At 34.6% G+C, this 14,443-nt stretch overlaps 1 protein-coding gene across 1 annotated transcript in view; it reads right to left on the bottom strand.

The window, feature by feature from the left end:
* The window catches only part of LOC132562216 (neurobeachin-like), a 232,691-nt gene that overhangs the window by 203,394 nt on the left and 14,854 nt on the right, over positions 1–14,443 (bottom strand). Inside the window, exons 2-6 of the mRNA XM_060226948.1 lie at positions 6,928–7,032; positions 5,031–5,157; positions 2,924–3,024; positions 2,451–2,546; positions 225–346 (exon numbers count right to left, since the gene is read on the bottom strand). Of these exons, the coding sequence (XP_060082931.1) occupies positions 225–346; positions 2,451–2,546; positions 2,924–3,024; positions 5,031–5,157; positions 6,928–7,032 (551 nt within the window). The remainder of the gene's footprint in view (positions 1–224; positions 347–2,450; positions 2,547–2,923; positions 3,025–5,030; positions 5,158–6,927; positions 7,033–14,443) is intronic.

The following is a 14,443-nucleotide window of genomic DNA, read 5'->3' on the forward strand; positions in this document are numbered from 1 at the left end:
AATTAAATATTGTCAATCACTTTAGACTTTGTGTTCTCTGAAGAAAGACTGCTGATTAGACTTTTGACAAAGAGCTGATGTTGGTCCAGGGATAACATGTTGTATGATAAAAACCAAAACTTCTGTTTTCCCTACAGAAATACAGAACAATTGTTTCCAAATTACAAGATTACTTATTATATAATTTTGGAGCATGTCACTGAATGTAAGACCACTACACTCACCAGTACAGGTATGGTCGCTCTCTCTCTACCGTAACCCCGGTGACAGGGTCGAGTCGTAACCAGCAGGAGAATGTCCAGCCATTCTGATACGGCCAGGTCTTTATTGGTGGGAGACTAATATGCTACAATAGGAAAGATTGAATTATCACAAAATTAAAATCACAGCTAAACGGTAAATAATAATCAGGTCACAAATAGTTAAGTGTCCAGGAGTTCATAATCTTAGATTTTGTTTAATCATCAAACAACATATGGTATTCTACTGTAACTGTGTAGATTGACTACCACATACATGTGAATGTGAAAAGACATAGATCCAGGGCGATTTATTACTTTAATGGGTGTTATATTTGGAGGATATGTCTTACATTTTATTCATTGGGTATGAAGTTATTCTATGGCTGGATGGGACTTTGATTCTATTTAATAGGTTTGAAGTTATTGAAGTGATTACTGTGTATGCAGGTACATGCTTAGCACTTCATTTCTTATGAAATATAAAGTGCACAAGATTTTCTAGATTATATCTATCTCCTATGAATGTAGGTTATTGAACAGAAAACATACCAATGTTGACCTCTAACCAAGTCATTGACAGTACAATATATATAACTGTTCAGTGATGTTCTCCATCTTAATCAGCCAATCAGTCAGTATCAGTAGTATGCTCACAAACCGAAGTCCTGGTCAAACCCTAAACTTCTGAGCAACTTTTCACATTTAAAATCTCTAGTGATCTGGACATCTTTACTATATTGTTAAAACATACAACAGATACCAGAACCATCTTTGCTATTGTTTACTTCTGAAATTTATATATCTTTTTCTTTCTTTTCTCTTCTTTCTTCCATTTTTGCTTTTAATCAAATGAAATTTAAGAAATAGCAATAATAACCTCTTATTGTCAAATAAAAAATGGCCACATGTCAGCCATTTTGTTTTGCTGATCAGACCGAAAATCAAAAGGGCACAACTAGGGAACGTGAACCTTCACAATTATAAAATCTGAGAAAGATAAACAGTGCTTCTGAAGAAATCGAGTAACAGGAACTTTTAATGGACAAACCACGGACTAAAGACATACAGCAGTTTGAATAGCCCACCATCAACAGATGGTAGAAAAAAAGTAGATCATATTCAATAAAGAATATAGTGCCATTTTTCATCTCAAATCAGCAGTTTTCCCCAAGAAAATCCTGATGTTGATTTCTGAGAACATTGTTTCCTGCCTGTCTAGTCAGGAATTCAGTATTTACAGAAATATGTATATATAGACAGTTGTAACATAGCCTGATCTGTAAGTTATGCCTGTCAGTAGCTCTCCGTTATATTACTCCTTAGAGACATACCTTTGTAACATAATGGAATAAATTCCTGATCAAAGAAGGCAGATCAAGTATTACATATGTATCCAATCAAACGTGACAAAGTCATGAATTATTTGTTATGGTAATCAATAGTAATGCTCCACTGAACTTTCTTTCTGATATATTGTTCATTACTTACTTTCAAAACAAACATACCTGCAAATCAAACTAATATTACTACACAGAACTGACAGGAATGTAAAGGTAAGACTACTGCTTCTAATATACCCCAACAGAAGAAGTCAGTTTAAAACTACAAGAAAATTGATCTGAACTAGGGAAACTGGACAAAAATAGGATACTGACACATGTGCGGAAGGGCTTTGAATTTATTAAGACCCCAAACTTGAGTGTTATATTAATATTGAACTTTTTGTCAACTGCTATAAAGGCACAATAATTTGTCTGTGAAATGTTTAAAAATATTTCAAATCTGACTTTCCCCTTTGACCTTGTGGCCTTGGCCTGTATTTGGGTGAATTAATATAATAATATTGCCCTTAACCTTTGACCTTTGAAAAGCAATAGAGAGTTAGCACTTCCAGTGAACAAGCAATGGATTAAGTCTCAACCAGGACTGAGATATTTTGTAGAAACTAATTATCTATTTATAGTAACAGCAACCTTTGACCTTAGGACCTCGAAAATCATTCTCCTGCACTTTTTTAAGGAAGCCTTGGGTAAACTAGAGATGTTGTGCCAAACCAAGAAAAGAGACAGACACATGGACAATCTGATTGATAAGTACATTTTCACTACAGGATCCTAATTTCAAAATTCAAGTATATTTGTTTAGCAAGACACTCTGACAGATTTTTTTTCTACAGTTAAGACATATTTTTTTCTGACTGAAACTTACTGATCCTATTTTACCAGGGAAACTGAAGAACTCATCAGGACCATCCCGTCGAGGCATCAGGTTTAGAACAGACAACAGCTTCACCGAATGTTGGGGCTAAAAGAGCAAAAATCAATTGTATATGCATATACTTTAAATAAAAATAAAACGGATGAAATATTGTAACTATCAAATTTCAAATGCAATCTTCTTAAACTGTCGACAAAGCAATTGCACACATCTTCCCTTTGAAGTCTTTGCATCTTGAAAAGCCATGAAATGGTCGTTTTTGTGACCGTTTCAGCAATAATTTGATTGAACTTTGCAGAACACTATTCATCTATATTCATTTAAGAACATCTCTCTCAGTAAAAAAACTGATCTTTAAATGAAATCAATATCACTAATATCTTTTATTTCCCTGAACAAGCAAAATTGCCTTTCAAAAACTGATCCTGCAAGTTGTAATGGTTTCTGTTGTCATGGATACTGACCCATTTGCCATCTGTGGCCTTGAGTAGACTGAAGAGCATTTTAAGTTCCCTGACAGTGATGCTGTATGTGGCCAATACTCCCAGCATCTCCACCATTAGATCTGAAACATAATGCAGACCCTGACCATATTCTTAATAACCTGCTGGATAGCATAGTAATCCCTGATAAAGCAAGACCTTGTTACATTACAGCTTTTTTTAAGAAAAACTTATACTGTTGTGAAGTATCTTGGCAACACATAAAGCAATATTTCTAATATGCATAATTTCTTATTAATCAAGAAAAAATGGGAAACGAAAGTTAATACCCTTGTGACCTTGAAAATATGGGCCAATGTCACTTAATCTATTCAAACAATATTAAAAGGTCATTTGAACCCCAGAATATGTTCAACAAATATCACAACTCAAAGTCTACAGAGAACAGTATATATCAATAGCTTAATCATCCACAAGTATCGACAAAAATACCACACAATTACGGAAAAGGAAACGCACAGAAAACTATGGCTAGAACATGTATTTATACGTAAATCTACAGTTCCACACTTCAGAGTAGCCAGACACCTACAGATTCAGTTTTAATGCTGCACATTACCTTCAGTAACGAGGTACAGCGATGGTACTTAACTATGCCATCTTATTCATAGACCACTTTGAAACCTACTTTTTCAAAACGTGTCACAAAACATCTATAGTGTGGTGGAGATATATAGCCGGTCTCTTTCTCATTAGGCCACACTTAAGAGAGGACCTAACATTCTTCACCCTGATATTAATGCAATACCATGACACTATCAGACTATCTACTGAGATTAAAGTCATACAGAAGTGAACTTCTTGGACACTGCTGTTTTCATAGAAATGGCCACTCAATAAATGATGCCAAGGTTAGCTGAATTACGACATCAATTGATGACATCAACAATCATATGTGAACAGAATTGTTTGCACATACACAGAGTTACCTTAACAAACAACAAAATTATTTCAATTGTCCTGACGAAGCCCTCCCCCTAACGAAACGGTTCAGCTCTGATAAATATAGTTTAAAGCACCATGAATGTCAGGCTGTGTTGTGATTGCACCTCCTTGTCCATATCTCAAAGTTTTGTGTTTTCAGTGAAAAATCTTACTTTACAGTAACAATGTTATAATTTAGTAGGAACATATTGAAATATTCTACAACATTAATGAGATATAAAAAGTATGAAATATTTAACCATTATAACATAATTCTTGCCATCTCTTAATGTTATCTAATGCCTCACATAACAAACTGGTACCTCTACTCCAAGAATATGATCAGAAGGTACACACAGAATGGAAGAAAACACCTATCGGTTCCACAGTAATCCTACTCTAATTATGCACCCCCATGCTATATACGATGTTTTATCAAATGAACACTGATTTTTCTCCCACAGGAAAGATTAACACCATCAGCATTAAGATACCAAAGCTCTAACACAATGGTTTTAGAAGTGTAATTTCAAACTTTGCCAGTTCTACTCTATACAGACAGGATTCTTTCATAGAGAATACTAGACAAATTCTATTAAGACTAGGAGTGAACTGTCTTCCCTCAATAAACTTTTTTTTTATAAAATGCTGCTAACGGAAACACATGACTTAAAATGAGATCTAACCCGTATCTTCTAAATTTTATTTTTGTCTACTGAAAATTCCTCTCTCCAATAGGAAATCAAAATGTGATCATGATATCCCGTAAGGATTGGTTAAAGACATCATACAGATGTCCAGACTTTGAATTTTTAAAGAATCCTGGTCCTGGTTAAATTCACTTTGAGAAATCAGCAAGAGTGTTAAACATACATGACACTTAACTTTAGCTGTTATTTGTCTCCTATCTAATTTCAAAAGATAAATTTAAAGAAAGAATTTATTATGGATATCGTAAGTACATTTACAGATATTTAACAAATCAGATGGAGGACATCAATATACAGACACATATCTAATCTATCAATAAAGCTAATCACATGAAATATAAAATTCATAATGACAGAAATAGACACAAGGCTAAGATGGCCAAACTCCAACTCAGACAAAGTGGTCTACACAAATCTATAAATAGATGACCAACCGGCTATGACATCTTCCGTGTCCTTGAGGAGGTTGAGGGCATGTTCTATGAGCCCAACTTCTGTACAGGCCTGGAGATTTCGACGGCTCTTCTTCAACATGGCTGTGAACACACTCCATATCTCTGCCTGTAAATCATATATTGAGGTCTCAATTTATGAATATGATCTAACACATTGTCAAAAATTAATTTTGACTTCATCATGTGTTTAGAAAATTTATTTATTCAAAAAGATTGAATATTGGTGTTTGAAGAACTGCAAACAGACAGACATTCTACCATTTTCTTGTAATAAGCCCATCTTGTAATGTAAAACCAAACTTCCTGCGTTTATATATGTAGTTTATGCAGCATTACAAAATTTTTAAAATGGTTAATCTTGTTTGATAACCTGGATGTCAATTACATGTATCCAGATATATACCGTATTTCACTGCAAATAAGCCCCCCCACCACTTTTTCCAATTTGCCAGGAATAGGGGGTTATTCACAATTAAGCCCCCCCACCCACCCCCTTTTTTCGAAGATACAAAACAACATGTGCGACGATAAAGCAGTATTTACATCTAATCGCCGGGTGTAATTATTAAGGGTCTGTTTTTGTAGTGTTCACAGGTGACCACTTTTTTGTTATTTAAACTGGTGAAAATAAGCTAACAATCACGGCGACTGAGCGAGAGGGCCTCGCTTAAAACACGCTAAAACAACACAGTATGGACTAGTTAGAGACTCCAAATACAGTTGAAAATATTTCAACTTCAAACAGTTGAAAATGGCTTTAAACTTGATAAAAAAAATTATGATAATTCTTTTCATACAAAATGTATCATTAATTCTGGTCTACATGTCTTTGTTACCTGCCTGATCAGATCACTACACATATTGGATACTGATGCAGGAAATGTCCTCATCATTCAAAATATAACCATAAGCATGGAAGTGATATAAAGCATTTTAATTTGTATATAACATATAAACTAAAGACATATCATAATAGCTTGATATCAGGTAATGACACTAACAGCAGGTAAAACTAGTCAATGAATTAATCTGTAACACAAATTAATATGTAGCTGTAACACTATGATGCATGATCCAACATCCAATTATGGTTTACTTCTGCCTGATCTACCGTTTTAGGCTTTTAGCATCGTTACCTAGGAACTATATTGCCAACAATATCTATATAGGGTGTTAGAAGGTCATTGTAAACACTATATACTGTATTGATTTTTAACATTTTTCTTTCCCTTTAAATTCTTATGATTGCAATTACATGCAACTACAGCAAAATCGAAGCAAATTGTAAATGCAAATTACAGTATACACATGTATGTACTGACAGTAAAAATGCAAAAATCAATCCTTTTTTATCTGACCAGGTCTGGTTTTTACCTCGCTACATGCATATCTAAAATTTATATTATATTTTACCTGGTTTTCTGATCACTTCTCCAGCATCTTTGACAATATTTTGATTTTTTTAATACTTTTGATTTAATTGTCATGCAGTTGATGTAGATGAGTACATCTGAGTTGAGCTAAATACCTTGATTTGATCCAGTTGTATTGACCTTGACATGTTGAATATGACCTTAGTTATTCTTATGATTTTCTGTCTAGATTTAAACCTTGTCAATTTGACTTCTATGCCAACAATTCTGACTCCCTAAAACTCGGAAAATATCTAACCCCAGTATTTAAGATACTGTATCCTTACCTGATATTTGTCTTTCCAATTTTCTATTTTACTTAGAGTATACAGATAATACAACTGTTAACATCTTTGATTCAATATCAAACATTTTTTATTTAAATATCACTAGCTTTGAGCTGCATATTATTTTGACCTTGAAATGCTTTGATTTGACCTTGACTAGTTTTTACTTGACCTTACCTGCAGTGTGATTGGACAGTTGGTAAGGAGACGGAGTGTATGGAGGATATTCTGTGGCTCCTTAATGATGAAGTTACTCTCAATGTCAAACTCTTCTCCAACCAGCTGTAATATACAAACAAGGATTATCAGGGGACATTACTGAGAGATTCATTTACAGATACACCAGAATATTCATATGAATGATAAAGGGGACACAATAATGCTATCTGTGGGTGATATTCGAACAGGAATAAATGTTTAAAATGTCACAGAAGAAATGGTCAGATAAATAACAAAAGGGGAGATAACTACATTTTCAGAGTTGAAAATAATAAAAAATCCCAAAGGAAAAATGTCTAGATAAATATCAAAAAGAGGAGAATACACAAAAGCCACAGAAATTAATGAAATCTGTATCATACACATCAGAGCAACTTATCACAACAAAGATCTGATTGTCTCCCTTTGTAGGCCAAGATCTCAAACAGCAAGAAACATATTAAATCAATTGGTATTTTAGGGACAATTTCACAAGCAACATAAACAATTTATGAAAAAGAACAACAAAGATAAAGTGATTTATATTTCAGAAATGTCAACTTCAGCATGTGGCTATGTTTCTATAGTTGATAGCAAGTAACAACATATCTTTTTCTTGGGGGATCAAAGCTCTAGATCAATGTTGACAATTGACACTATTAACATACAAATTCAAAACACTCATTCAGCATGTAATGTTTGTACTGAACTCTGTTGAAATGAAAACCAGTCAGGAATACTAGTCAACTGAATATCCTTTGATAATTAAAAATATTGTTCAATATTGTTGCAACAATAAAAACATTTAAAAAGTTTGATTTTTTTCTAAAAGATTCCACTAGAGTTGATCATTAGTGAAGATTAAAATCTGCTGTAATGCAGTAATCAATCACATTTCAGTCAGAAACATGACAGTGATTTCCCGTTACATAACCAATGTTGAGGGATTTATGATATTTCCCTGACAGAATTTGATCAAACTGAACACTTCTTCAAGACCGGAGTGACTTAAGACTATTAGATTGGCAAAGCTAATGATTGAACATTGTTCTGAGTTTTTTTCCGGAGATTGAATTCATATCGACATGCAGACTTTTTTGTAATGGGGGTGAATGTTGTGACATGCTGCTTGCAGTTCCTCAGTGTTACGGTGCACATGTCTCCAATAAAGACATCACAATGCTGTAGCTCACCAGATAAAAGATGGCAGACAAGCCAACTCTGATTATACTGAATGACTGCTGTGAATATCAGTGTTAACTTAATGTCACTATTAAAGTTGAATCATGCTAAGAATCACCAGCTTTCCCATGAAGTGCTTTCCCATCACAACATTGTCCTTAATGCCAATGTCTACCCTATTTCAAGCATGTTTGAAAACAAGAGGCCCATGGGCCTTAACAGTCATCTGACAAAAAGCAAGCCAAACCTAGAAAGTGGGTTGAGGTCATTCATTTGAACAAACTTGGTAGCCTCTCCTCCAAGCATCTTACAGGCCCAATATCAGCACTCATGGACTTTTGCTTGTTGAGAAGAAGTCGTTTGTATATTTTAAAATATTTGACCCCTGTGACCTTGAAAGTGGGTCGAGGTCATTCATTTGAATAAACTTGGTAGCCTTTCCTCCCAGCATGCTACAGACCCAATATCGGCACTCATAGACTTTTGCTTATTGAGATGAAGTCCTTTGTATATTTTAACATATTTGACCCCTGTGACCTTGAAAGTGGGCCAAGGTCATTCATTTGAACAAATTTTGTAGGGCTCCATGCCAGCATGCTATGGGCCAAGTATTAGCACCCTAGGCCTTCTAGTATTTGAGAAGAAGTTATTTAAAGATTTTAACATATTTGACCCCTGTGACCTTGAAAGTTGTTCAAGGTCATTCATTTGAAAAAAACTTGATAGCCCTTCATCCCAGCATGCCACAGGCACAATATCAGCAATCTGAGACTTTTGGTTATTGAGGAGAAGTCGTTTAAAGATTTTAACATATTTGGCCCCTGTGACCTTGAACCTGGGTCAAAGTCATTCACTTGAACAAACTTAGTAGCACTTCATCCCAGCATGTCACAGGCCAAATATCTACACTCTGAGCCTTCTGGTTAATGAGAAGAAGTTGTTTAAAGATTTTAACATATTTGACCCCTGTGACCTTTAAAGTGGGTAGAGGTCATTCATTTGAATAAACTTGATAGCCTTTCCTCCCAGCATGCTACAGACCCAATATCGGCACCCATAGACTTTTGCTTATTGAGATGAAGTCCTTTGTATATTTTAACATATTTGACCCCTGTGACCTTGAAAGTGGGCCAAGGTCATTCATTTGAACAAATTTTGTAGGGCTCCATGCCAGCATGCTATGGGCCAAGTATTAGCCCCCTAGCCCTTCTAGTATTTGAGAAGAAGTTATTTAAAGATTTTAACATATTTGACCCCTGTGACCTTGAAAGTTGTTCAAAGTCATTCATTTGAACAAACTTGATAGCCCTTCATCCCAGCATGCCACAGGCACAATATCAGCAATCTGAGCCTTTTGGTTATTGAGGAGAAGTTGTTTAAAGATTTTAACATATTTGGCCACTGTGACCTTGAACGTGGGTCAAGGTCATTCACTTGAACAAACTTAGTAGCACTTCATCCCAGCATGTCACAGGCCCAATATCTACACTCTGAGCCTTTTGGTTAATGAGAAGAAGTTGTTTAAAGATTTTAACATATTTGACCCCTGTGAACTTTAAAGTGGGTCAAGGTCATTCAATTGAACAAACTTGGTAGAGCTCCATGCCAGTATCGTCTGTGCCAACTATTAGCCCCCTAGACCTTCTAGTATTTGAGAAGAAGTTGTTTGAATGAAAAGTTTACGCACGGCGCACGGCGGACGACAACGGACGAAGCATGATGGCTATAGGTCATCTTGACCCTTTGGGTCAGATGACCTAAAAAAAAAAATGCAATTTGTTTTACAACTAATGACAAATACTGAAAAATCATATACAAACACTTAGTCAAATAGCTGAACAGTAGTAACCACAGATGGAGCTCAGATACAACACAGACGTAAAGAATAAAGGACAGCGAAGGAAATTTATTCAACCATCTTTAAAAAGTTGATGTAAATTTTTTCTACATAAACATTTCTTTAATTCCTGCAACTATGAAATAAACATGAAGTATGGATGTATATTATATACAAAATGGTGTCTGATTATTCATTATTCATTTTTGTAAACCACACTCTCTCTAAACTGTCCAAAATGTTCTTGTGTCAATCATTGTCAATTTGGAGAAGTTTTCATGGTTACAATTTCTATTCTGTCAACATTTTTTTGGTCCTTTTTCTCGATTTCCTATTTTGGTAAAAAAATCTGCATCACCTCTGAGTATGGGCCCATATATTGTGTCGATATACAGTAACAAGTTGATTTATCAAGGAAAACAGAGCAAGAAAATCTATCTCAATTATGCCCTGCAATTACAAACGTGTAATATAGATTTGGACACGACAGTCCTAGCAGGCCACAACAGATGTGCAGGATCACAGATCACTAAACCTAACCCCTTGGTCTGAACCTATCCCTGATCCGTCAATCAAAACCGACACCTTCTATGGCAGAAGTTGACTGGGGTAAAGAGATTTTGGCACAGCGATGCTAGATGATTCCTCAGAGGTGTCAGGCAATAGGACAGTTGTAATAGAATGGCTGTTATCTAGAGCCTCTTGGGAACCGAAAAAGGTTATCATTTGCAAGTCTTGAACTAGAAACGTGTACACAATCAATACCATAATGACAAAATTCCTATGGACTCCTCACCCAATACCAATTAGCTATGTTTACCCTCATGGAGTCTTATGTCCCCTACGAGTGCAAATATCATGACGAGGATATCAATATCAATGACACAGTACCATCAATTCATAGTACTCAGAATTAATCAAGACTTTCTTCTAGGATTACTTAATCATTAAACAGGAATGTTTGGTATTGAAACAAGTGCCCTTAATCAGAAAACTAGATATCCTTAAAAGTTTGAGTTTCTGCAATTTCACACATAACAAGACTAAAGGCAAATGTAAAAGAAAAACATAGTTCTTTGAGATTAAACCAGACTTCCATATATATACAAAATTTACAATATTTTCACTATGGCTCCTACTATTTCTGATCTCTAATTCATTAGATAATGTCACCATATTTCCTTCTAGATAATTGATAATTATAAACATGAATATTTTGGTTTTTTTATACGCGCTTTGTTTTAAGAAATATTTTCAATTCAAGGAACTTTGATACACATTAACAAACCTTGAGAAATCAGCACAATCAACCTTCATCAAATAAAACTAAAAGACAAAAAATATAAGTTATGACAGAGCCAACATCATGATCAGTACAGTATCAAAAATATATTATTCATAAATCATGAGCACCAAATGTACCTTGCCTACGAAGCGCAAACTTTTTATCTTCAAAAACTTGAAAAAGTGTCATGGCGGTGGGTGTGAAAAACCTGAAAAAAGTGTCATATCGGTGGGTGTGCGCATGGGACGAACAGTCCAATTCGGTGACGTCTACTGAGGTAAAGTGATGTTATATATTAAGACGATCTTGCCACAACGACAAGGATTAAAACAAAACTGATGTTCTGTTTGTAAGTTTTGTTTGTTTATAAGTGCTGTTAGTTGATAATTCAAACCAAGCCCCCAGACTAGGTTCTTATCATTGCGCCAACTCGCGCGTACAGTGTTCTGTACGCTTACATCATGTCGAGAATTCCGTAAAATATATTGTTCAAAATTTATCAATAGTTCAACCACACTGTGCTTCTTTTCTGAGATATATAGTTATCGTATTGTTATTAAAAAAAAAAACTAATTTTGGATGCTTTTAAAATAGCGATTTGAAAGATCGCGGCATTATTTCAGCAGAAAATTGCCGCTAGAGGGCTCTAACTCTTTTCGATATTTCAACCAATGAGAAGGCCAGGATCGGTAAATTTTGTCTGAAAGGCCATAGCAATAGGCTATGCGTACTGAGTACGTTTAGCCTAAAAAAACTATACTAGAGGTTCTATCTTAAAATACATCTAAACACACAAAAGGATTTCTACTATTGATGACTTGTTGTTTTCACTTTCAACTGCATGTATTTCATTCAATATATGGTAATAACAAAATAATACACAGTTCTACAAAGAGAATAAAAAAATAGGTATGTACATATCTAAATCAATGTGTCTACTTGTTATTATAATGTTGTGGTAGGACAGCCTTGAGCTTTAATATCTAAATCTAAGGTCCTTAAAATATGACAGCATTAAATGGTGCTTTGCATCACAAATCTGTCAGTAATACAGATAACTGATAAAGACTTAGTGATAAAAACAGTGGTTGATGCTGAAGTCTTCACAGACTACCGTGTATTTATAGCTACAAATCATAGACATCAATGATTCTCAGCTGGAACAATTCTTATAGCATTGTTAGCATGGAAACATAATGTTAGGAAAATTTTCACAGGTAAAACCAAAATTAATTCATCTCAAGGCAATTTCATAATACAAAAGTTTAAAATGTACAATTGTTAAGATAGGAGAGTGAGGATCATATTACACAGAAACTTTTGTATACTTGTACGATGATTCAGTAGTTTATTTGGAGTTAATGCCTGGACCTGGTGCACTATAAAATGACATGATGTCCCATTTATTGACATGATACCGTACAATTTTTCACCACGCCTACTGTAAACACTTTCCACTGCATGAAGCTTCCACATTGTAGAATGTACATGACATCACAAACCTGAACCATTTTACATCAAGCTCTATCAGGCTAAAAATATGTTACTTAAAATTTTCATCTTTATTCATACATCTGTATGTATCCCCCAGACTAATCAATTCAGCCATATGAAATACATTTTTGAATTTTGATTAACTTGAACTCATCATATAGGTCCAATATTTACTTTTTTAGGCACTGGAAAAACCGGAAATATCAGGTTTGATAGAGGGAAAGTGGACAGGACTTTTCTGTTGTAATTACATCATAGCTAACACTCGATGTGAGAGTGGTTATCGCGTGCATGTCTCAAAGGATTTCACGGAGAGGGAAGTGTCTATGATATAGTTATCTGTTGTCTAGATTCCCTTCATCAGCCACGCTCAATATGGCTGCAAAATATTAGCCATGTTGATGTATCAGAATCAACATATGTCAAGGTTGTATAATCATACAGAAAATCAGACAACAGCCAATGTCTCATATTTAATCACTTCAGCTGTTGTCCAAAAATGGGCGGGTACATGCAGTCAAGATTATCTCCCCTTCTTGTAACTTGTAAATATTACATTTGCCATATTCATTCAGTCCATGCCTGGTTATAAGTCCACTCAATGAAGCACTGATGTTATATAGAAATGCTAAGAAATAATAGGTAATTTTTCTGTGTATACCTCCTTACTTTTAGTCAGAATTTATATTTTGACCTTGAGCTCCTGTGCTTTCATAAGGACTGATTGTCTATTTTGTAGCTTGCATGAACTGATGGAGAGAGGTAAACCTAATGCAGAGGCAGTTTCTTCATCAGTCAATGTACAAGACATAATTGAAAACCAATTTTTATACATGTATTTCAATTAACCCTTTTAAATATCATTCCATTTGAATGCATTTTAAGTTGACCCTGGGATGAACGGTCACTTTGTAACACTGTTGCAGTTATTGTACATGTGCGCACACATACAAAAAGCTGATAACTAGCTTCCAACGTCACCAGGAAACAACAAAAATTAGTTACTAGATGTGATTTCAATTACTCTAACATGGATATCATTTTAAGATTTCACTTCCATTGTCAATGAATAAGAAATAAGACTTTTATAATGTACATCCATCAAAAGTGTTCTTTAATATAGTTGTAACACACAGCAGTAACAACACTGAGAGTTTGTGATTTGGTCACACTGCAAGGGAGTCAAATGAAGTTGTTAAATGTACCATTTTGGAATTGATAAAAAATTGAAATGTTGCCCTTAGGATTAACATAATGATGAGTATGCTGACATTAAAGCCTGTTGTGAAATTAACTGAGGTAAGTCTTCTGGAAGGTTTTAATTTGGTTTAATGTGTCAATCCAGTCAAAGCAGTTACATTAAGGGTGTAAGGCACAGTAATTACTGTAAGGTCATACAACACTATTTTTATAAAAAACATACATAGCTCTATCTCACCACTCACAAACATTATTTGATATATCATTATAGTAAATTCTGAGTGACAAAGCAGATCCTACCTCACATGAAAAATTATCAAGCAGGATAATTGTTGATGTGATGATACTTTCAGAAATGACAATCTTTCATCAGATGATATGCTTTTAAACTGTCTGCATCATACTGGTATTTTTCAATGGCATTGTTATAAAACAATGCACCATTGTACCTTTTCATCCAGAATAAATACAAATTATCTGCTTCTTTCACAAAAAAT

This window comes from Ylistrum balloti, unplaced genomic scaffold (genome assembly GCF_031769215.1).
Source record: "Ylistrum balloti isolate Yb309-2 unplaced genomic scaffold, AGI_CSIRO_Ybal_v1 Utg371366, whole genome shotgun sequence".
NCBI lineage: Eukaryota > Metazoa > Mollusca > Bivalvia > Pectinida > Pectinidae > Ylistrum > Ylistrum balloti.